Genomic DNA, 24,810 nt, shown 5'->3' with positions numbered 1-24,810 from the left:
GAACTGAGAAATGGAGTAGATCAGGGGAGCAGAATGGAGTTGTAGAGATCAGACTGGGTATTACATATGAGAGGGAAAACAGAGCAGGGGAGAGATGGAGAGATGTGTGGCCTGCAAGTTGGGACAGTGCAGTATGAGGGAGAAAAGCAGTGGTGACTGAGGTGAATAGATGAAGGGAGGAGATAATGGGAGAGGAGGGAGAGGAGAAAAGCAGACAGATTTAGCATGGTAACAGGAAGCAATAAGTGGGATGGAGAAATGCACAGCACTTCACTTTTTTGCAAATGGTCACCTCTCTTTTAAAGGTTGTAATGCTCTAGTATAATACAGTGTGTTAGTGTATTAGTCCCCATGTTGGATTAATCCATCTGTCAGCATATGCAAAAAATAATGTGAGTAAATATGGATAAATTTGATTAGAATTTCCTACCAAAGCTTTGCTGATTTTTCATTTCGGACATCACAAACACTGTAATTTAATACATGAAGCATTCCTCTACTCAGAAGTGCTTCTTTGTGAAGATTGAAACACTGATGAGGGTTGATCTGAAGGCATCTGAATTTTCTTTTTCTCCCTTTGCTTTCTCCTCTGAATTGAACTTAGCTGACAGGAGAATCGAATCGTGAATCTGTCTACGCCACGTCTGAAACAAAACCCTGGTCCCAACAGCAATCGTTGATCTCGGACATTCAATGTGAGCTCTAACATACCGCACTTCTGAATTCCATGCAATTGCTTTAATTAGTGTAATAGTGTAGTAGTACTATTGCTTTTTGCTCAGTGAAAAGCTGAGTTAAGCTCCAGCCCCCCTCGGTGACCCTGAATTATTGGATAAATGATTAAAAAATTGATTGGTTGAATAAACAGATAGCAGTATTATATTCTCAGCCCAGAAATGAGAGCGAGTGACAAGAGAAGGACAGCTGCTGCTGCATTAAACAGCACACACACAAATACACAGACTCGCACAAACACCGTTTACACTGCCCAGCAGGTCTCTTGCATATATGTCAAAGTACTATAGCTCCCTCCACCTGTTATGATTACGTGTGAATGAAGAATAACAGAAAGCTCCATCTAAGACTGAATAAAATAAGGCTGTACAGTCAAAAATGAAGGGTCTGTATGTAAAGGATGTAACTCTAATCCCCACTTTATTTTACTTTTAATCTAACAGAATATTTCCTAATTATCTCATAGTTTCAATTAATAGATGTTCATTTTATAAATGACATTACTAAATAGATTTAAATCACAATATGGCATCATATGTGCAGATGTGCAGCATGCCCTTGGGTTCTCATTTAGGTTCAGATTGTTGTTTGATATGTGAAAACCTTTTTTGAAAACGGGAAAAAATGGCAGTTATTCTGGCCAATTAATATAATTTTGCATAATCAGTATTTTTGAACGAGGATAGCAACATTATCCCCAGCAGAGTTTTTTTTTTTTTACACATGCAGCACTTTGCAGATCAGGAAGGTTAAGTTTCCTTGTGGAGTCTCAAGCCAAAAATACTGAGATAGACTGATGCTGAATAACGAGCCCGCAACCTGGTCTTGCTAGATATTGTAGGTGACATGAATAACGATGATGAACTAAGGTCCCACTTTATTGAACTGTACACCCAGTTTGTTGCTCTGTCACTTACCTTTACTATAATATAATATAACACATTTCAGAGTGAAAGGTATAAAGGTATAAAAATGTTTTTCCAAAATATTTATCTGCAATAAAAACAACAAATGTCAGTTACATGCTAAAAAATGTTAGTTTTTGTTTTTTAAAGTTCATTTTAGTTTTAGTAAACAACTACAGCAATCAACAAAAAAATCAAATACTCAGAGTGGCCAGTCTGGAGAAGGTCATCCATTTTTGTTTAATTTTATTAGAAAATATCCACACACCATAAAAATTACATGTACAAAACTATAAGATTTGAAATTGCTTTATGTACACATACAAAAGATAAAGCCCAAAGAAAAAAGTGAGAGGAATACAGGAAGGGAAAAAGTGAAGACAATGTGTTTTTATTTTTTTGGGTGGGGCGTGGGTGTGTGTTGCTTCTGGAATAGGTCAAAAGTTTTGAGGTTCTCCATCAAGTTCCTGGTCTTTTACCGATCTGCAGGGAGCTGTAATCATGACGATAATCATTACGGAATGGCTGGGAGTGCAATTCCATGCACAGATATGAATAATGCATATCCGTGATGCCGTATATATCACATATCCCTTTTACACAAACCAGAGTCAAAGCACGAAAATGGTAAGGGAGATGCTAGTAACAAGCACCTGGAATATTCTGATGATTAATATAAAGGGATATCTGCCAGACACACGAAGATGCAACTCCTCACAGATAGAACATTAAGTGAGATGTGGCCTGTTATCGCTCATGCCGTGTGCACGTAAATGCACTCCACTGTGGTAATAATGAAAGAGATAATGGAGATGTGCAAGGCCTAGATGACAACAGCTGACCTATTAGCAATGTAAGTTGTGCAGTAATATACAGTCATACAGCATTTTTCTTCACATTAAACTATTCTGATTTATAGTGCAGAACTCTTTTTCTTGTAAACTTATTCTGTGATGAAGGTTAAAGTTGATGATGTTTCGGATAAAAATCTTGGATGATATCAATAATGACTCATGATTTGGAACCCTGCTACTTGGCTTGTTTTCTCTTAACCATTAATTTGTCTTTCTGGACTTCAGACATGGGGCTTTCCTTCTGGTCACTGGGTCTGAAAGACAAAAAGAGAAAGAAATTAGTTTGCAATATAGACCCAGAATTGTTTTAAAATTTCAAATATATGAGTGTTTAAAATGCCCTACTTATTTCCTCACCACAAGACACGCTTTGTTACCACCTGATAGGCACAGCAGCCATATTTTTTAGCCTGAAGCTAAAGGAAATGTGCCTTTTATCTCAATAACAGCTGTTCTTATTGTGTCAGGGGCAAAATATCTGAAATGTGTTTTTGTTTGTGTATAAAAACTTTTTTTCTAAAAGGCCACAGGGATTTGACCACTTTTTATTTTTCATTTCTTCTGTCAGTTACATCTCTGCAGATGAGATCAAGCCAAATCCACAGACGATTACACTTCAAATTGAAGAGAGCACTTAAAAGAGGTATTTCCTGTGCAGCCCCAGTGAGAACACATCTGCATCCCGCATGGGTTGGTTGTGCCTTGTTCCCATAAAAAGAGACAAACTAGCAACTAGGTTAATGTTAATACAATCACCCCAAGCTAGACAGCTTTGTCACTTTCAGTGCTCTAGAGCACATGGAAAATCAAGTGTTTGACGTGATAACAATGATAAACCTCAACTTTGTGCTGTCAACTGTACAGCTGTTAAACCTGCAAAATAGTTATTTAATATTAATGTGCGTTTCAAAAGCCCCTAATCTGACAACAGCTACAAAATTACGTAATGGGGCCTCATAATCCCCTGTTTAAACAGAATGAATACGTGCGCAATACAGTATTAAATGACTATAGATTTATTGAGAAAATGTGAACAAAGGCATCATACTCTTTGTAAAACTGGCCTCATTAGTACTGTAATGTTAGCATGCTAAAATGATTACAGTAGTGGTCACACTGTAAGTATTCCATGTGGGGGAACCTGGTGCTCATTGATTGGAGTGTAGAAAAGAGACAATTTAATGGTGATGCTTAAAAATAAATACATAAATAAATATGGAAAAGGGGTGACCCACTGGACCGGTGGTTGGTGCGTGTAACACATGGGTGACAATGCCATAAGCAACGAGCAACAGGTTAGACACCTAATAAGTTACTGTGCACACCAATAGGGCCATATTGTGCTCTTTGTGAACACCTGAAAGACTCACCCTCCAACACCATCCACACCTATCCTTCCTAAGACAAGCACAAGAAATCGATCTAACGATGGGAGTTTCTCTTCTGCCTGCATGAGCAAATTATTTTCTTCTAAAAGATAAATGCAAGGGTTCTAACTTAAAGTCTGTCTAGTTGATAGATGTGCAAATGCTGGTTATACCACCAAATTCCCGTCACAACAGCAAATGTCTGTGTGTGCGTAGCCTCGGTGACACCTCCTGCTGCAGGAACAACTGCAAAGATCTGTTTTAATCATTTTGCAGGTATTCATAAGCCCGGTTGCCCCGATAACTTCCCATCAACGTCTTTATCAGGCGTATAACAGTTTTTCTAGTATGTAACATTAGATTTTCAAACACGGGTGCTCGTTAGCATCACAGATGGTCTCTTGTTTTTTTTTTTTTATTGTCACTCTGCATTCAGACAAACACATTGCATGCATTATCCTGACTACTGTGTTTAAATGCTTGAAATGAAAGTTGAATTATCAACTAGGGGACTAAGTTAATTAATGTCACACTGTATTAAAATGTATTGAATTTCTCATTTCTGTGAGTATAGTCATAGAAAAGCAATTAATCTGCATTCGCTATACTTTATCTTACTCTATGTACTAGAGCAATTACAGCCATGCAAAATTTCATTTATTGGAAAGAAAAATGCAAAGCTGTAACTAATTGTATGGAAATTGATCAAGGTGTTTTATGTTTTGAGTTGCCATTTTATAACCTTCTGAAAAGCACTAACATATTAGTTTGTTTCTGTCCCCGACCCACTCCCCCCAAATGTATCCTTAAGGTGCACCATACATCAAACAGAGCTGTGGCCTGCTGCTGAACTACAGGTACAGCTTTTGTGCATTACTAGAGGGCGGGAGAGAGGATTCTTTTTATACACAGGACATATATAATTATATGTTCTATATCAAGTAATCAAGTAATGCTGAGCAGCAAATTTTGCAGCATTCAATTATCGCTTTCCTTTTTCCAGCTACTGCTGTTACAGGGATTGTCTCTCTCTCAGTCGTGCTCTCTCTCTCTCTCTCATGTGCATACACGTTCCTCTGATGAAACACAGTTGACTTTTACAAGTCCGTGTATCACTAAATGTCAGCCAGTTTCACTTGCTATCATGTTTGATTTTTAACATGGCTATAAATATAATCACTGCTCCCACATGCGAATCACAGGCTCTCAGTGCCAATTAACGATTATTCAGCTGTCCTGAGTGCAGCGTTGTGCTGTATACGGCAGATAAAAACAAAACAAAAAAATGCCCACTGCCAACAAATCCATCCAGCAGATTTAAATAGTGTTGCTATTGTCAATAAATGGTGAAACTCTGCCACGATTGCTGAGCGCTACAGTAATATTTATAAGCGGGGACCAGGTGAAGGTAAAATCACTGCTTTGCTTATTTTTAGCTCTGAAATTCATATTCCAAAAATCACTTGGTTTGATGTGATTGTGGTGGTAGGCTGTCGACACAAATTGACAGCAATGCTTTTAAATGGCTGATTATGCTACTGACCTTCACAAACTGACACTGGAGCATTTAGAGCAATCTCTTTTGCATAACAAATCCTGCTGGTGCTCAGATGCGTGCATGAAAAAAAAACACACAAAACAAGAAAAACAATGGCTTTTAACATTCTGCAGCCCAGTCCTAAAAATGATTTTAGTACTGAACGTGGCCCAGAAAGATTAATTTTGTTTTCTGAGGAATAGTTTACTACTCACAGACCTTGCTCCCAGGAATACAACAGGCTAAAATGCAAAAGTTTTGAACTGAAAGACGCATGCACCAGTTAGCTGCGATATTAAAATGAACACAGGACCTCTGGGTATGTCCCGTGGTGTCTCATAGAGTGCTGGCAGTAGATCTTTCAGGTTCTGTGAGTTTGAAGGTGGGGCCATGGATTAGGCTTGTTCTGTCTAGCACATCTGGCATATGCTTAGAGTGGGCTCCTATTTTAAGCCATTTCTGAACAGGAACATTGTCCTGCACTTGTCATGGAATTATTGGTAAAAAAAAAAACTGAATAGTTGTTATATTCAATGAAGGACCTCTTCTTGGCATCACCTTAATATATTTATAAATGTAAAAATTTGATTTTCTATACTACTAAAAACTTGCAACTCTTTTGGTTTAATTGACAAAGAGATGCTCTAGGAAACTGCAGGGCACAGCATGTAAAACCAGAGGTCAGGATGATACGGGCAACTGGCCAAACGGGCAGTTAGCCAAGCTAAGAGAAATGATGAACCAACCAATGCTGACGTTGGCCTGACAGCAGCCACTAGTGGGAATATGGATTTGGGTGGTCAGCTATATTCAAATGTTCTCATGAATGAAATGTCTGGTGAATGCCCTGAATTATTAAACTTATTTATTTTTTCAGAATTTGGTACAAATGTTGACTTAGACTCAAGAAAGAAATAATTAGGCGCTGCCAGTTAAAGATCAAGGTCAACGTGACACATCTGTCTCGTTCTTGCAAATCTCTCAGAAACACAGAGAGGAAATGTTATCACATCTGGCACATTTACCTTCACTTTGACTCACGGGTGAACAGATCAGAATTGGGAAGTCAGAGTAAGAAAACACATTTTAATGATTTTTCATTTTCTATTCGAAAAGGACAAAGACCAAGTCTACACTCTAATTTTCTGCAAGAACACATTTGTTTACCATTATTTGTTGGGAACAGAGGGGGTGGAAGCTGTTCAGATACTGAATTGCTATAACAAATGTTTGGTGTCAACTTATTGCATTTTGCTTTAATTTATGTATATCAGTCTGGACAGATGTAAGCTGCAGCTTGATTGGTTGGTGGTGGCATCAGGGAGTAAGTAAGCAAGAGAGCAAACGTATTTAGCCTCTGAAGTCTCATTGGGTAATTAACATATTTTTTTCATCATTCACTCCTTCATCTAAACATATTCACCAGCTCTGCTAGAAATCTGTGGAGGTCTGGTGTACTTCACTGGGACATATAATTCAATATCTGTATCTTTCTAAGCATGTCTGTCTAACCGCCTTAGGTGAATATTAGTAAAAAGACAAATCATCCAAGTTCACAAAAGCTGACTGGTGATTTTCCCTCAGATAACGCACTGTAAATGACTGATGTGCTAAATTAGAACATTAGTCATCTGTAGTTTCTCTGTGTTGTTAATTACTTTCACCTCTGTGTAATTCCCCTCCTGTCATTCCCTCATCAGCCCTCGGTGTGTAAGTAGTCCTGTCTCCCTCTTTGTCTTTGTGAGATTTTCTGTTTATTCTGTGTTGTTTTGTTCATTTCCTGGTTCATGGCAGTTTTTTGAATATCTGCTTGTTACCCTTTAGAGTTTGTTTATTAGACTTTTTTTTAGCCATTAATTCTTGATTTTTGTTGAACCTCTGTATTGTGCATCTGGGTCCTTGCCTCTACACTCCACACAATGTAGCACAATGAGCTTCGGAAAAGGGTTGAAGCCAATCTTTCATCCCAATTTATTGACACAGACCTGTGATGTTGCATGGTCTTTCAAAATGTTTATTTTTTTTCCATTTTGGTTACAGTTCTGTCAGATAAGCCCAACTGCTTACTCTCTATTTAACTTCCTGAAAAGAGCTATACTTCTTTCCAGAGCTTTAATCCTTCTATTGAGAAAGAGCTCATGAATTATGACCAATATGGATTTAGGCATTAAAAATACTCAAAAAAGCAAAATAGAAAAAGCACAAGCAAAAAAAAATAGAAGTAGAAATTAAAATTCTTGAAGATTTAAAATTTCTAACCACATTAAACACTTATATTAATACTAGTTTTACAGTTTAAAATATAAATATAAAATAAATAAATAAAATATAAAAAATGCAGTTTATCAAATATTATGATTTGTGGAAAGACATCTGATAGCACCACTCTCACTTTTTGGATCCTTCAAAGATATATTCTAGAGCTACTCCAATTCATTGTCACCTGACTGCAGGAGTACTGCCCTTCCCATTATTTAGCACTTCAAATGCAATAAATAATCTCATAAGAATCCAGCGTTTTATATTTTTAATAAAAAAGTGCCATTGTAAAACTCTTGGCTCACAAAACTTAATTATCAAGCTTTCATCCAAGTCCTTGTAAGTGATGAACCTTGGTGACAACCAAAGGTTGGTTGGGGAAAATGTGTATTCACCAACTGGTTGGCAAGTGGTTGCTGGAAAGCTGACTTTAGGTGCAAAGAGGTGTGAGAAGATGCACCAACAATCTATCTAGGGACTGTTTGCAGTCAACTAGGCTTGTTCCATTCACACTACAGGCGACCAAAGCAATCTGGGAGTGACCAAAACAATAATTTGCGAATGACTCCTTCTACAACTTTTTGATGTCACCAACTAGGTTGCTGGCTATCTATTCGTTGGGTGACTGAGGTCAAGATATATGCATTTCCCTTTAGCTGCTGGAGGTTGCCAAGGGGTTGTTGACCAATCTCTAGAGATGTGTGATTGGGGGAAAAGTTATAAGATATATATTTAATTTTTTTGGAGTATGACGTCAAAACCCTTGGTACTTATTAACTGTTTATGTATCTCGCCACTTCCACCTCTGCAGGCCTTGATTTCACATATTTGATAGCAATGTGAACCATTCACCTAAAATATCTTTTTAAAAAAAGGGGGAATTCATTGCAAACTATATTTTGCCCAACACAAAAATATCTCCTCATGGTGCACTTGTGACAGAAAAAACACTGTCCCAATTAAAACTAAGAAAAATAAAGATGAGTGTTTTCCTGGGGGAAAAAACACCTATAATATGCCTCGTACGTTAGTGAAAATGCATGTTATAACATCACACAAAGAATGAAACACATGCTCAGAATGTACTCATTAAAATAGATGCACATATCCACTGCACGTGGCATGACGTTTCCATAGGAATATCTCGTCTTGCTGAATGTGCGTCCACGTGTTCACACATTTGTTCATCTGTGCACATCATCTGCCTTGGAACAAGATCTTTCATTTGCCAACTAGAAGAGGCATCATACAATAAACACGCTTAAAAATAAACATGCATTGTGTGTATGCATTGTCATCTGTGATTCATACTATCATTTTTTTCTTTCTGAGTAACCAAAGACACCCTTATAGCACAATACAGCTGTATCTCAATAGACACTGCATAATCCTCCACACATCCCACTTGCTGTTCTCCTGTTTTCTGTGTATTCTTTCTCCTTTCGTTCTCTTCCTATTTCACTCCTGCCCATGGCCTTCACATCTTCTCTTCTCTCCTCTTCTTTTTCAAACTGTTTTTCTCCTTTCTGCTCTACAAAATCTTTATTTACGTAGCTTCTTATCATCCTCAGATTCTCCTTCTCATTTCACTCTTCTACTTAACAGTTCAGTTCAACAAGCCTTATTGGCAAGATAAAATCGTGCCTGAAGCACTTGTGTATACCAGAACACCACATTAGCCTATAGTGGAAAAGCATGCATGGATATTTTGAATTATCTCACGGAGCCCGCATTTCCTGCTGGTGTTAGCATTTCTTTCCTACATTTTCACATTATTCTCCCTCTGGTACATGTGAGCTTCTCTCACTGTTAGGACATGCTCTTGGAGGATTCTCTACTTATATTATTATGGATCAGACACCACAGTAGTACACACACAGACACAGACACACACTCCATGCTCACAGCGTAGACTTTTTGTGCATTAATTTTGTGTATTTTCCTTTTGTAATATCTTGATCAGCTGTTTTTAGATATGTTTCATTCACTTGTACAAATAAATCAAATATAATGATTTTGATGATGATGATTTTCTACCATTTTTGACATGCTTAAACTGATCAGTATGCCTTTTTTTCACATAGAGATTATAATTAATGCACAAAAATAGGATCTTAGCATGCTATAATGACGTGAGCTTAACCTTAGACATAAAGGAATGTCTTTCATTTGCAGAAAAGAGCAATAAATAATATGAAAGAGGAGATAACAAAGTTGCATCAGTCATTCATCATCGTTAGTGTGTGCAGCATCTAGCAACCGTCATTCACTTTAACAACTTACAGAATGGAGGTAAAAAAAAAATGGCCGTCATTTTTATTAGTGAAGATAATGTTTTTTTCTTTGTTTCTTCCCCCAGATGAACGACCTTGTCGTGGAAGGGATAAACACTATATTTATGTAGGATGATAAACCAAACTGAGGTCATTAAACTTGTTAAGGATTATGTGAACCCCTGTCACATGAGAAAAAAACAATGTCATAAATCAGTTTGACACATCAGTTAACGAATTACATAAATTTGTTATCAATCATTAGGCATTACGTAACAATGCAAAAGACCAACCAATGCACTTTTGCGATAATGCTGTGCAGTCTGAAGAGGTCATTACAAAAATCAATCACTTTGTGTTTAATAACAGCCTGCTAATTGTTAATTATTATGATCAGAGCTGGGTTTGCTAGTGTCAGTGTTGCTAGTGTGCAACATTTGGCTTTTCAAAAAAGCTGGAATGACATCAATACCCTTTATGTCATTGCAACAATTACAATGGAATGAATCAATTTCTGTAGATCATCACACACTAACAAGTTGGCAAAGATTTAATGTGAATGTACAAAATAAAAAGAGCTTCAGCCAAAGGCGCTAAAGGCTAGTTGGAAGATAAAAGAAGAGAAATGTTCGCTTATCAGTTTTGTCTTGTTTCTCTCTCTCTCTCTCTCTCTCTCTCTGCGGACAATCATCAGCATCAATAGTCAGAGGAGCTGCTTACTGGTGTAAACAATTTGTGATATCTAAACCACTTCTGCAATCACACTTGTGCTGGTCATGGCGTCACGAGTTCACATAGATGCACACAGACAATTACTACGGTCATAGGTATATAAAAACTGTTAACTGTGATTGAAGTACTCTTAACAGCCACTTTGGTTCTTGTGTTTGTGTGCCAGACCAAGAACACTGACTGATTGATTCATTGCTGGTGCCATTACTGAATGAACAATGAAGGTGTCTGTGTCACTGTAATTGAAATGCAAATTTAAGCTGGAGACACCATCATTACCGGTTGTCCCTGCAACATCTCATAACCATCACTTACCAGAAGAAAATAACATCTTTGTTGTGCTGCCCAGTCAAAACACAGCAGAAATCACACGTTTCCTGTTACATTTTACATCCCCTTAACGTTATATACAGGAGTAATTACATGTCTGTAACATTTTAAAAAATTATTTTGTTTTTATTTTACTTACTGAATCCGTAACCTGTGTTCAAACTGCAACTACATTTAGTTTCTGATATAAATAAACTTAAACTGGACTAAGTAATTACTGTAGGAAACTGTAGCAGACCCCCCCCCCCCAACAAAAAAACCCCTGATAAACACAAGCACGCTTTTAGAAAACCGTAGAAAAAACGTCAACACTTTCTCATATTCTTAACTTTTCTATTGTTTCTATTGTTCGCATCTTATTCCCCAACTCATATCAGATCCCTTGTTACCTCATTTTAAGATAAATTACCCCCCAAAGCTACTTATAGTTACTTATAATAGTAAAAAAAGTCTTATTTTTATTAAGCTGGCAAGTCTATGGATGGTCATTTAACATTTTATGTGTATTTATTGCACTGTTTCCCCACAATCAAGCCAATTTCTCTCCATATTTTATGATATTTATGATATCAAGAGCTATCCCTCACAGTGAGCTAATTTCCCTACACAAACACCACTACTAAAGCAACTAATCAGATTGTGTTCTACACAGAACTGCTGTTAAAGAAAATTATTGTTTGTTAACCGCAAAGGTAAATGCCCTCAAATTATGAGAGGAAATAATTCTGTTTGTATTTCATGGCAATTACACCACGGCCTTAAATTTCCTATTTTTTGTGTAAACACAATAATTGGATCAGTTAAATTAAGTCTAGTTGATAAAATGCTCTTTGTAGAATTATGAATCTCTTACAAGCAAGTTATTAAAGCAATGTTTCCATCTGTGGCCAACAGAGAACAGTAAATCTACTATTTGATTAAAATTCATTTGAAACAGTGTGGGTGCCATTGACACTACATGGCAGGGGGAAAGCCAAATTATGTGGAGAAAGATATACTTTCAATGAGAACAGCCAAAGCTGCATGACCATTCTAATCTCTGCTGTTTTTCATTTAAAGCCATTTAAGATAAAAGGGGCACTTCCTTTGTGCCTTTTTTTTTATCTTTTGTAGATTTCTGTCAAATAAAGATCAACATCGCTTTATGAAGTCTGGAACAAGATTTCTAAAACGACAACAACAAACGAATATTGTTGTGATTTCCTCTAATAAGAGGATAAATTCAATCTATAAGTGAAGATCTCTTTTAAGGCTGAGCGCTGGATAAGTTCTGAAGCTTCAGACATCAGCGTCTGTACTGACTAAGCAGATATTATTGTCCCCCCTATCCCCCCATACAGGCAAAGACCATCCCCGGGGCTGTGCTGTTCACTCATAACCATATCCTCCTGCAGCATATTATATTCTCCACCAGTATTCAATCACAGGCTCAGGCGGGAAGGGAAAAAGTGATCTGATGGACAGAGGGTGTGATGTGTATGAGATAAGGAGTGACTCAGGCAGTAAAAGACCAAGAGACAAACAGGATGGGGATGCATTTCCTGCCGCCTGTTGTGATATTGCCATAGGAGAGTATTAGGAAAGCAGATCGTTTAGCTAGGATAGCTCTCTAATTGTCTAGGTGACAGCAATTAGATAGGCACTCATTAAAGCATTGCCCTCATTAGGTTACAGACTACTCACTACAGGAGGAGACACTGTAGAATCTAAGTGTGTCTTAAACTCAGGGGCAGGACTGTGGATGGCCAAGGTGACTACTGGTGGCCTACCATATGTCACGCTAATTAATGAGCCTGGATCTTTGGGCTCAAGAACTTCTCATTTGGCTCCCACTTTGGCTGGGTTAATAAGCTAATTAGCAGATTACTCACCTGTTTAAGGGGGCGAGGAGAGATGTAAGGGAGGTTGGTAAGGGTTCATCAGGTCCTCACCTGTCCAGTGGAAAGCAGAAGACATAGAGGCCAGAGCTGCAGAATACACACACTAGACCCAAACCAGTCCTTGGTAATCTGGTACAGTTTAATCAGTATCAGAACTCTGATCACTGTACAGTTCTAGTTAAGATCCTGTTGGGTCCAGGTTTTTCAATTCAGTTCAAGTTTTACTATGTACTGTTTTTTCCAAGGGTAACATTTTTATTAAAAAAAAAAAAATCAGGGTCTGGTGAGTTAATGTCCATCTCCAGTTTAGCCCAGGAACAGTTTTGCTTGGTTCAATTTAATTGAATTGTTTTATTCCACGGGGATAAACACTGGCAAGCCACCTTGAGCCAAGAAAGCTGTATATGTTCATGCCCAAAACAGACCCATCCAGAAGCTTTTTTAAACTCTTTTTTTTACCTGTTTATGCAGTCTAACACATAGTATTCCTAGGCTGAATGTGATTGTCTATGCATTCATCTTGCTTGCTCACTGTTCGGCCTTTTCTGTCCATGCATGTTGAAGTCTTTGTCCATTCTTATGTTGAAACATATCCATATGCCTCTTTATACGTCTCTGCTTCAACACTGGTGCAGAGGCTATAAAGTAAAAACAAATCTCCTCCATGAAAACTGATTGGTATGTCACACTGACAGCCAGATCTTGCACCAGCTGGCCAATCAGCAGCCAAGCAGACACCAGGCCTTGACACAGTTGTCCAATCCAGAAATGAGAACCAGGAGAAGCACTCGAATGTAAACCGAAGACTACAGGTCTATAACCCTGTGATATTCATGGCGACAAATTAATGGGTACAGTGAACAGGAGATACAGGAACATAAGCTATAGGGCCTTTATTCTTCAGGTGGTTTCACCAGCTTTTCCCAGTGGGCAGCGTCCAGTCTTCACACAACAACATCAGGGCTCTAAGAGAAAAGAAGATTGAAAACAAGGTTTGAAAATAGAACCGTGGGTATACAGTGTTAAGATTTGGAAAAAGCAAAATACTATCAGAACACGAGGGGGTATAAAAATGGGTATTTAGAACCAGCAGATCATTTTTTTTAGCTGCCTTAACTTAAAAGTTTAAGAAAAAAAATTACTGATAAAAATTTCTGACAGTACCTCCTAGGGTAAAACACACATAAACTAATTTTATAGGTAGTGAAGGTTCAAATGTTATGTTGTTGCTGTCTTTGTTTTAAAATCACACCTGGCTTAGAGCCAGACATTTGAAAAGGACAAGGCTACAAATCATGTTTGGATCAGTTTAGTGTTTCTAAAGGTTAAAGGATGCAATGTCTTCATATCAAAATGGCCCTTAAGAACAAACATGTACACATTAGTATGAAATGCGTGTAGCTTGTGTTCTTTTGTATCTTAAGGTGCAACTGCTGTTTGTCGAGAGATACAATAAATGCCCACGTAAGGAGGGTTTGCTGACAAGAAAAAGCAAAGATGAGCAATAGCTGGGAGAGTGATGAGGTTGTACTTGTTGTGGCAGCATGTTGCTGCAGGTGTTATTTGTAATGTGTCTGTTTGTCGGGAGAGCATTTCTTAACTGTATCTGTCAGCAAGAATATTTCATAACAGCATTTATGTACACCCAGTGCTTATTGTGTCGGTTTAATAATGAAGAACAGTCTTTTTAATGCCTTGGACTGTATTCATCCATCACAACCACTGCATATCTCCACAGTTTTCTCCTCCATCATTCTGCACTCCACTCACCTCTTCTCCTCCATCACTCTTTGAGAGGAAAAGGTAGTATATGATGATCATAAAACAGTATGAGGGGTGAAACACAACCAGACAGACAAAGGTGTTATAAATTTAAAACAGAAAAGAAAGGAGACGTAATAATAGACAGAAGCAGTTTCAGCAAAACAGCAGCCAGCAGAAACAAGATGAAAGGAATGTCGGGAAGAAAGGAAGAAGGGAGCATAAAGTGAGAAAGACAACGACTTATTTATCCTGAGAATCACTCTATAGTTATACAGTACTATGCAAAAGTCTTAAGCCACCCATTATTTCTTTATATTTTGCTTCCAAGTAGCCAGACTTTCTTGTAATTTTTTAACGTGGTCTTGAGCAATAGTTCTCCAGGCTTTCTGGAGGTGATTCAAACTTTTTCTTTGAACATTGCCCCTTTTCCCTCTCATTTTCAGTCCAGTGCCTATACGTTACCATTTTCAGAGGACTTAACACTGACCTATAAAACATTCTAACATCCTAACATAAAAAGGTATCTAACTAAAGGGATTAACCAGTATTGTGTCTACACATAACAGAAAACTTAGCAAAGTGAAAACTGGTGGAATTGGTGGAACGCCAAAGATTGCACATGTTGACATGCATAAAATAGTATTTTTGTGCTAACAAGATGATTATGCACAGCAGATTAACGACATTTAGAAGTCATATCTTTAAGAAAAAGAAAATCCAACAATGATCCAACACACGCCTTGATAAAATGCATCTTGCTATGTAGCTGATCCATCTACTATGAAGCCTCTTAGAAATGGTCTCAGTGGATGGGTGATTGTCAAGAAGAACTTACGGAAGAGAAGCAAGGAGAAAAGGCTACACAAAAGGCCAAATTTTCCCTGTCTACGCCAAACAGCTACTGTTGTACTATTGCCCTATGTTTCTTTTATTGGATGAGATGACTCAGGTCTGATGAAACAAGACATATTGGCAATTTAACAATTAACCAGTTTAACAAACAGGGGCATCAGCAGGATGTGGACAAACAATAAACAGCCACAACAGCCTGGTACCTCCTTCTCATGCTGCTCACCAGCTTGGTCAGACACACATCTGATTGTTCAGTCAGTATTTATCCCAAGTTAGCCACTGTGGCTGTGCTGGTTATTCTAGCAGGAACAGCATGTCCAAACAGATCCCAGAGTGTTGAGGTCAGACGTGCAGGCAGCACTGTCATCTTGAAGGACAGAGTTCGATCCCAGACTGTAGAGATGTGGGATTGCTACTGGTTGCACAATTTTTCTCTGAATTGAGATTTCCTCCAATTGTTTTTCCAGTGAGGGAGACGCCACCTAATGCCATCACACTGCCTCCACCAAAAGCTGTTATCCTATTGGTGGAGCAATCATTGTAGGGTTCTTCTCTACACTTCGAGCCTGTGATCCAACCACTGTCGGCAGACTCTGGACTCATTGCTGAACATAACATTCCTCCACATGTTCAGGTTGCAGTGTTGCTGGATGAGACCATTTCAATTTGCCGTCTTTTCCGGATTGTCTGGGTAGAGACCATCAGCCATATCGTTCTGCAAATCTTGATTCTGTAGAAGACTGCCTACAGTTCTTAACTGCCTACAGTTCTTAACTGAGATAGCGTCTTCTTTTGGTGTTCTCTTTTTGGGACAGTCACTTTGCATCCTGTCTCTGAAATCACCAGTTCTATGGAACTTGCCCTTCAATTGGGGGGTTTAACTTGGGCTCACTCCAAATAAAGCTGCAACTTGGTTTTGTGGAACATTAGCTTGAAGTTTTAAAGTTGACCTATAGCACGGGCCCTATCCAGATTAGTCAAATAGTATGCTTGGAGCAGATTCCATACTGTTGTAGCATGGTCCATGCTCACAAGTGCTGGTAATCAGACACCAATAAGCCATCTGGGGTACCAGAAGCTCAAGACAAGAGTCAGTAGCAGAATACATTGTTTGGCATTGTCAGAGAAGATCTGGCAAGTTTTCATGGGTGCAACACACAAACTCAACTCTCCTGATCAACCCGCAAATGCATTTTCCTTACAAATGTCCCATCATTTAGGGGAAATACACAGGCTTACCAGTGATTAAGATTAATGCCAAGAACGGTTGTTACAACAAATAATTTCCTTACTTTTCATAAACTAAAGGAAGTAAAGTTCATTAAATAATAATTGGTGACTCAAGATTTGTGCACATTCCCATAGCTGTCAACAATTAACCAATTATAACTAATAATTTCTCAGAATTGTTGAAATACAATACAAAAACTAAACAACCCAAAATGTGGTATAATTTTACTCAACCAGATTTTTCAAGTAACTGGCAAGTTTTCCCAGTAGCCAGAAATGCAGAGCATTTTCAGTTTACTTCCACACAGGTCTTTGAAAAGCAGCAGAATTTCAAAAATGATAAACAGTAAACAAAACACGCTTACTTTAAAAATGATAATTAAGTAAAACACTATTTAAATTAAATGTGCCCTAATCGTCAGGGGCACATTTAATCACCCTAATCAGTCATCTCAGGGACTAACTATAGGTAACTATAGGTATTTTTATGATTTGAAGATGCTATTTTCAGTCATTATAATACAGCAGAGGCAGGAATTTCAAGGATACATCTCTCAAATGTCAGTACTCAAAATCACTAGATAATGAAACACAATTGTGGTTGCTGTTATTTAGCTGCAATTGCTAAAGGGTCAGATTGCAGCGTGTTGCAAAGACGTGAGGCTGCAGTAGGGAAAGACAAGTTAAGAATAATGACACAGGTAAGAGAAAGGAAGAAACTGCTTGGTACAGGAGAAAACAAAAACCAGGGAGTGCTAAAATTTAAAGTGGCAGTCATTACTCTGTGTGTTGTAGTGGCGCAATCTCTTTGAGAGGCTGAGAGACCTTCAGATGTTAAAGTCCCTCCATTCCACACTACGAGGCCGCCTGTCGTCTGCTGCTGGAGGTGTCCAAGAGTCAGACAGAGAGAGGGGGAGAGAAATGGAGAATGAAACGGAGCCAAAAACAGCGAATGAGTGAAAGGACACAGAGAGAAAGCGGAAGCAGAGGAAAAACACTGATATAGATACAGCTAAACAGCAAAAGAAATAATTAAAAAAAATCTATTCAGTGGAGAGAGAGAGAGAGAACAAGCAACAATGTCAGGGCAGTCGGAAAACGGGTAAAGAAGATGAGAGAAAAGCATGTGGGAGCACTTGTGAACAGCGGGAGGGGAAGAGGCCTGGCCGATTCCAAGAGATGTATTCAGAGAGACAGACAGCAGTGAAGAATGAGGCTGGGCATATGGGATGACAGTGAAAGGAGTGATGATAGATTAAAATACACAGAGGACAGACAGGCTACAGGGTCATGGATGGGCCACAGGGAGAACACACACTTGCACTTCACACAGACTCGCACATCCTTGCGCTGTGCTTAAGTATTTTTCTATCCTGACTAACCTTGTGGGAACATATGTACTGGCTCAAGGCAGATAAACCTTGTACATAACCACACACAAATTCAGGCACAAACCTGCAGGGACTTGGTGACTGACCCTGAGCTTACATGCACAAATTTTTTCCATCTCTTGTAAGAACACTGCACACTGCATTTGTTACCTGATGTCTTGTCCTTAAATTAACCTAAATGTTCAGTCTTAACCTCATAAAAGAAATGGTTTATCTGTTTTTTCCCAACAATGTGTGCGTCTTTGTGTGTTTGTGCTCTAACACACACACATTCAGTGTTTGTTTGCTTGTTATTGAACTAATAATACGTTGCTTGACATAATCATAATATGTTTGTGTCAAGCATATAATTACTACTAATCCAGATAGAAAATTCCCCACTTAATATTCAGGTTAAAGAGCTGCTTCTAATCCTGAACCCACATGCTGCATCCTTGTATCATAGAGCTAAAAAGCAAGGTGACAACTTGACTGCTAAAATGATCTCTGATGTGCATTTCTTCATTGATTCATTTTCAAATTCTGTGATAGTTTTATATTTTTCAAGTTGAAAGTGCCTACATTTTATTAATTTATGGAGTCATGTCACATATTTATATACTGAACATTTCTATGAGAATATTGTTTATTGTTTTAATGTTCAAAAAACACGTCTATCTCGTAAGTACATCTTTCCATTTAATGCCTCCCAACCAGAAAAGCCCATTCGGTTAGCTTTATTAACAGTTGTCACAGATAGTAGTAGCTTTGTCATGTTTAAAAGTGTGTCTTTTTTAGTCCAACACTGAACATTTTGTCTTTGTGCCATAATAGTGGGACTTCTCAACCGTTTAATAAATAAATAAAATACTGCATTTGATTCCTATGAATATATAAGAGCAAATAGTCTTAAAGAATTAAACTACCATGAAGAAAACATGTTTATTTTTTTCACAACTGCGGGCATTTAATGGGGTTTTCCTGTGTATCTGTCAGTTGCTCTGTTCCTCAGGCTCTCTGACTCACTGTGGCTCTCTGATCAGATCAATGTTGCCTTTCTCTGCAATGCAGCAACCAGTGAAACACATCACAGACACAGTTACACCCTGAGAAACTCCAACAGCCTTTGTACAAACACATGGGTATTATCCCTCACTGTAGGTTTCCCTCAAAGTGCCAACGATCCTAGAATCAAAGGAAGAAAACAAAGAACATAAAAGGCCAACTGTAACTTTTTCCTCCTGGGTAAAATGTCAAAATAAAAACAATAATAATTGGTTTGTTTGCATGTCTTTTAGTCTGGGATGTTGTTTGGAGGCCTCCCTGACTGGCATACTTCAGTTAGATAAGGTTGAGATAAGGTTAATTAGGCCTATAGGGGGATTTTTGAGTTTATCCATATGGTGTTACCTCAATGGTGCAACAAAATAAAATTCAAGGTTTTTTTTGCTTTCACAATTCCCAAAATTCTAACCAGTTTTAATGAGCGCTGCCTAACTCATCTACTTTACAACCGCAATGTGGCCATCAACCTCCTGGCACACTTGCTGAACTGTATGTGTAAAGTTGTCGTCAAAGCTTTATTAGTATTAAAAAAATTAAAGCAGCTTAAAACAATGTGTTTGAGTACAGTACGGTGCACAGCTGTGCAAAGCCTCATTTCTTCATATTCGGCTTCTAAAGATCCAGACTTTCTGTGAAGTTGTGAAGTTAACCAGTAGTTCTCCAGGTTTTCTGAAAGTCTTTGAACATTGAATGCTTTTTCTCTAACTTTCAATCCAATCCTTTTACCTGACCATTTTCAGAGGAACTCATAATTATGGGAAGCACATTATTTGTTTCAGAGAGACATATTTTGTGGATTTAACTAAAATCCACAAAATATGTCAGAGGCCGGCATAAAATTATATTTTTGCACAAACAAGGTTATTTCCAAAGTGCTATCAGCACATTGTGCAGTGTATCCTTTAAACAAATTAAGAAAATGGAACAAGTAACAGACAAAAAATGTGGCAGGCCTAAATAAAAAAAGTGTATTAGAAAGTCATGTCCTTAAGAAATAGGAAGAAATCTAGCAAAGACCTGACACAGGACCTGAGACCTACTGTTCACTGAAGCGTGTTCAGAAATGGTCCCAGTTAATTACACGCCACTGAACTGAAAATTCAAGAAATTCAAGAATCCTGGAGATCTATTCCTTAAAGAAATAAAAAGACTGTTCAGGCTGTGTTAAATAATAAAGGTGGTCATATCACATATTCAGTTTGATGTTTGTTAGAATTGTGTAAACTTTTTTTTTTTTTTTACCTCATATACAGTATTTCAATGTATGTTGTAATGTATGTATTTCCCATTTTCCTGGCAATACAAGTGGGTGGCTCGAGATTTTTTGCACTATAATGTCCGATGTCAAAAACCAATTAATATCCATGGTACATTTTTTGTTAATGTTGGACACAATGAATTCTGATAAAAGCAACATCTAACATTGTTGTATTAATATAAGAGAGACAACCATACTGACAAAGTTGATGAAGGTGAAAACGCTCCCTCACTTTGCTGGCTAAGCTCCTATACTCTGCACAGATCTCTCGTTTCCTCCCTGCTATCAACATGAGGCTCAATGACACCTCATTTCAGCTCATTCACAGAGGCCAATTGAATGACATATCAACCGCTGATAAAGTATTTCCACTCAGCTCTTTAAGCCCCTCATGTGAAATGATGTCTTCATTTATTCATTCCAATGAAACCCCCATTTCCTGAATGGATTAGTGTTAAAGGGGAAATGCACTGGAGTAGGCTTAGTACAGGGAAATTTTACTTCCCCTCCAAAAATCCACATGATTTTCTGGATTTATATTATAAGGGATCCATTGACGGTTTCAAGCAATCTCTGAGAACATGTGCAAGTTGTTTCAGAAGTTTGGAACAAGGAAGTGCTCTTGATTACACAAAGAAGGTTTTATCTAATAGCTGGCAAAGACTGTTACGTAAAAGCAATTTTCCACCAGTATCTTGCATGCTAAGAAAACTACAGTAGAATTATAATCGAGCAGATTTGTGCATTATTGCAATCATGTATTTTGCACTACTTGGATAATTTGCTCTCTTCATTAAATGATTACAATGACAAATTATCTCTCTATCATTCTATTTCTTTCAGGCTGTCAAATAAAGCTATTTTCTGATGGCATGCCAAAGGCCACTGCTGTAAAAACTAAAAACAGTATTTTCAAGCTGACACAAGAGGCCGATCGTTGATTAGACCGTAGAGCCCAGAGATAAAGAAACAGTGAATGGAAGCCTAAAGCTCAAGTAGTACTAATGGTTCTGAGGATTTAACCAATTTCGGTTCAGCAAATTGGTCGTGACTAAGCTTAATTTCAACCTGTCATGTGGATCATGCATATCTTCAAAATGTCTTTTTCTTATTTCTATGGATCAAACAAGCACATTTAAATATTTAATCATTCATCTTCCCCCCACTGTCCAAGGTAATCCAGCCTTATTTATTTACATTTCTTTGTTTTATATTCCTTCTTTTTGATTGTGTGTTTTAAACTTTCAATTATACATCATCACGAAGTACTGTATAAATAAACCTAGCTGTAGCTTTTGCTGAGTGTTTTTGCTGCTCACATGAGCTTGCATGCCTATTACACCAGATGAAAAGCTTGACAAGTACAAGTTGTTGTCTTATATAATTTTACATTCATTAATAATAGCTGTGTCTGCATTGATTACTTTCTGCATTATGTATAGTGTATTACTTCTATATAACACATGTGTGCCAGACTCTGATAATCCTGGAGATTCTTCAAGTAGACTTGTCATGAATCCGCTGTAAAACACATTTCTTGGATTCACATAAAATGGTCTGTTGCACGGTCTCCCCCTTTCTCCTCTCTCTCTCTGCAATACAGTATTTAAACTAATCTGGTTCTCTGTTCTCTGGTCTTTAACACTGTAATAAATGTTTATTACAAGGAGGAAAACACAAAACTTTTATATAACCCCCCCCCCCCCCCCCAACAGATCTAGCATTCAGTGCTATTGAAGTCACATTTAACTTTATAAGTGACTTGGGCTTTTTCCAGCTTGATATTGAATGTAAGCCAGTGCATACAGCCTTTCTTTTGTACTTAAGTAGCTTTTTCACTCTTTAGCACTTGGGATGTGTCATTTCTAAAGGCAAGCAGGCTTTCTTGGAGTGCTTAAAGACTAATAGTTTGCAGCGCTCCAATGTGAGAGGTGTTAACTGGAATAATGTGTGACAGGTACTCCCACCACATGCATTACCTCTCTCCTCTAACACAAAAACATAAAGATTTATTTGGTTATTATCTGTTGTCTAGCCAAGCTTTCCAGAAACTAAAAAAACCCTCAAATTTGGCAACAAGGTTGCAGCATCATTCTTCATCTTCTTCACAAATTTAAAAAACTTTGAGTCAGCATGTATCCCTTCTGAGCGTTCAACAAAAGAAATCTGGCATTTGGAAAGAGCTGAAAACAAAAATAAATGAGCATGGGGGAGGTTTTCAGTTCACTATAGGAAGGTTAATTCAAGACTTTTTTTCCATTCATTTTTTTGGAAAAAAGGAATATGCAATCATACAGAAGAGATTTAAAAACAACTTGAGTTGCTGCTGCAGCCCTACAGACTGAAAGATCTCTCGTACTCATTTTCTCATTCACACACTGCTCTTCTTTTCATTATTATCTTGCTCAGTTTTACACCCTAAATTTCACATTGTCACTTTCTCATCCACCAGCTTTTCCTGTTTGACCGAATTTCTTTGTGTCCCTCCTTTCCACGTTTTCCCCACTCCTACTCTGTCAACTTTTACTTTCTCTAAACTCTGCTCAGTTGCTTGAATTTGCTATGTCTGTGTCTTTTCCACTAGCTCTCTAATACCTGCCAGTTCTTTGGGAGAGGTGGGCTCTTTGGCAACAGATGGCGGTCGAATTTTCATCTCAATGGCGACCCTGGAGGAGAAGCGGGACTTCGTGGGTGAGAGCAACTCCTCGTTTGCTGACGAGTCAGTCCTTGTCATTAGGCTCTGTCCACTGCTGTCCTCCTCGACCAACGTGACAGTGTCTCGCAGAGTGTTGCTAGGCGACATTGCCCTGGACGGTCCGAGGACTTGGTCGTCATGACTGTCAGTCATCTTTGAGGCAGAGCGAGGAAGGACTTGGACCTGACTGCCTCCTTGTCCATTGCTCTGCGGTCTTGGCGCAGTCGCAGTGATGGCTGCTTTTCCATGGCCTGCGCCTTGGTGGCTGTAAACCTTGTATCGTATCATTAAGATGATAATAAAAACAAGCACAGAAGCAACAATAATCCCTCCAATGATGATGATCATAGTACCACCCAAGAAGTGGCTGTGCAATGCTTGGCACTGGCTGAACTCTGTGTCTGTGGTAAATGACAGACAGCCCAAAGGACGAGTTGCAGTCAGCGATGTGATGACGTCATCAAACACGGCCAGGACACAAAGATCATAGCTACGTCCAGCAGCGAGGTCCCGCACCAGGAAGTCGTTGCTGCTGGATGGAATCATTCTGCCATGACAAGAAAGAAGAACACAAAGGAAAAGAAGATGTGAGTTCACCTTCACATATTTTTTCCCTACATGTAGAGCAAGTTTAACTGATTCTTCTCTATTACAATTATTCATCTTACTTGCAAGTTTGTCCTCAGGCTTCATGGTTGGTATATATATGGTTAAGTGGACATGCAATTAGTGTGACACAAGCATATTTACTGATAGCAAATTAATTTCCTTGGATTTTCAGGCAATAGTATGACCAGCAAAAACGTATCACCAGATAAACAAATTGGAGATAATTTATCTGAATTTCAAGGGTGGGACCACACCTCATCACTTCCCTTTCAGTTCCATGAGTACATATGCCTTCCTGCTCTATAGGCTGTTTATTTTGCATGTTTGTGCTCCACCCTGCTCCCCTTGTCTCAGTTCTCAAGCTTCTCGTTAGTACATGGGAATCTGCCCAGCCCAGGAGCCACTCTCTTTCATGAAACACCGTCAATCTAACTGAGGATGGGGTCCCTGCAAAAGAAATGTTTGACAGAAATTGCCACAAGTGGGATACTGAAGACTGCATTATTACCAAGGTTATTATAGTTAACAAAAACTAACGAAATAACGAAAACTAGAAGTGAAAAAACATTTTCGTTAATGGAAATAAAAATAAAAACAAAAAAAGGAAAACTAACTAAAACTGTAATGAGTGTTCACAAAACTAACTAAAATTAACTGAATTTATAACAAAAATGTGTTTAGTTTTCATTGATGTGTGCGTGTCAAGGGTGAAAATGAAGTTTAGTTTCCAGATTTTTTTCTTGCTGTCTAATTATGCCAGCAGGTGGCAAGTACGTTAGTCGAGTCGTCTGTGTTGCTGCTCCGTCCACGCGCAGAATCATGTCAGGAAAGGTCGGGAGAAAGCGCCAGAGTCTAATTTGGGATTACTTTGAATATGACTGTGTTTTGGATAAAGCAAGTGTCTTGTAGTGGAAAGAGACAAATTATGAGGGACATTTCTAAAGGGAAAAAAATCCCACAAACCTTAAAGTGCACTTGAAAAGCTCACACAAGAAGGCTAACCTAGCTTACCTTGAGAAGGTAAGGGAGCACACTCAACCCTCATCCCCAGAAAACAGAAGCTAACCCCAGGCAAGGCAGCGTGATGCATCCCGA

At 38.3% G+C, this 24,810-nt stretch overlaps 1 protein-coding gene across 6 annotated transcripts in view; it reads right to left on the bottom strand.

The window, feature by feature from the left end:
• Positions 1-1,861: 1,861 nt before the first annotated feature.
• The window catches only part of LOC146504032 (leucine-rich repeat and fibronectin type III domain-containing protein 1-like protein), a 191,113-nt gene continuing 168,164 nt past the window's right edge, over positions 1,862-24,810 (bottom strand). For 2 of the 6 annotated variants that reach the window (XM_085131491.1, XM_085131489.1), the window contains 2 exons: positions 23,007-23,653; positions 1,862-17,598 (listed from right to left, as the gene is read on the bottom strand). In XM_085131491.1, the coding sequence (XP_084987617.1) occupies positions 17,546-17,598; positions 23,007-23,653 (700 nt within the window). In that variant the 3' untranslated portion in view covers positions 1,862-17,545. Of the gene's footprint in view, positions 19,274-23,006; positions 23,654-24,810 lie in introns of all 6 variants that reach the window. The other 4 variants (XR_014868835.1, XM_085131490.1, XM_085131492.1 and 1 more) reach the window with 4 other exon arrangements.

This window comes from Neolamprologus multifasciatus, chromosome 14, assembly GCF_963576455.1.
Source record: "Neolamprologus multifasciatus chromosome 14, fNeoMul1.2, whole genome shotgun sequence".
Taxonomy (NCBI): Eukaryota; Metazoa; Chordata; class Actinopteri; order Cichliformes; family Cichlidae; genus Neolamprologus; species Neolamprologus multifasciatus.
The sequence above is the reverse complement of the archived record's forward strand: the minus strand, read 5'-3'. Positions and strand labels throughout refer to the sequence as shown.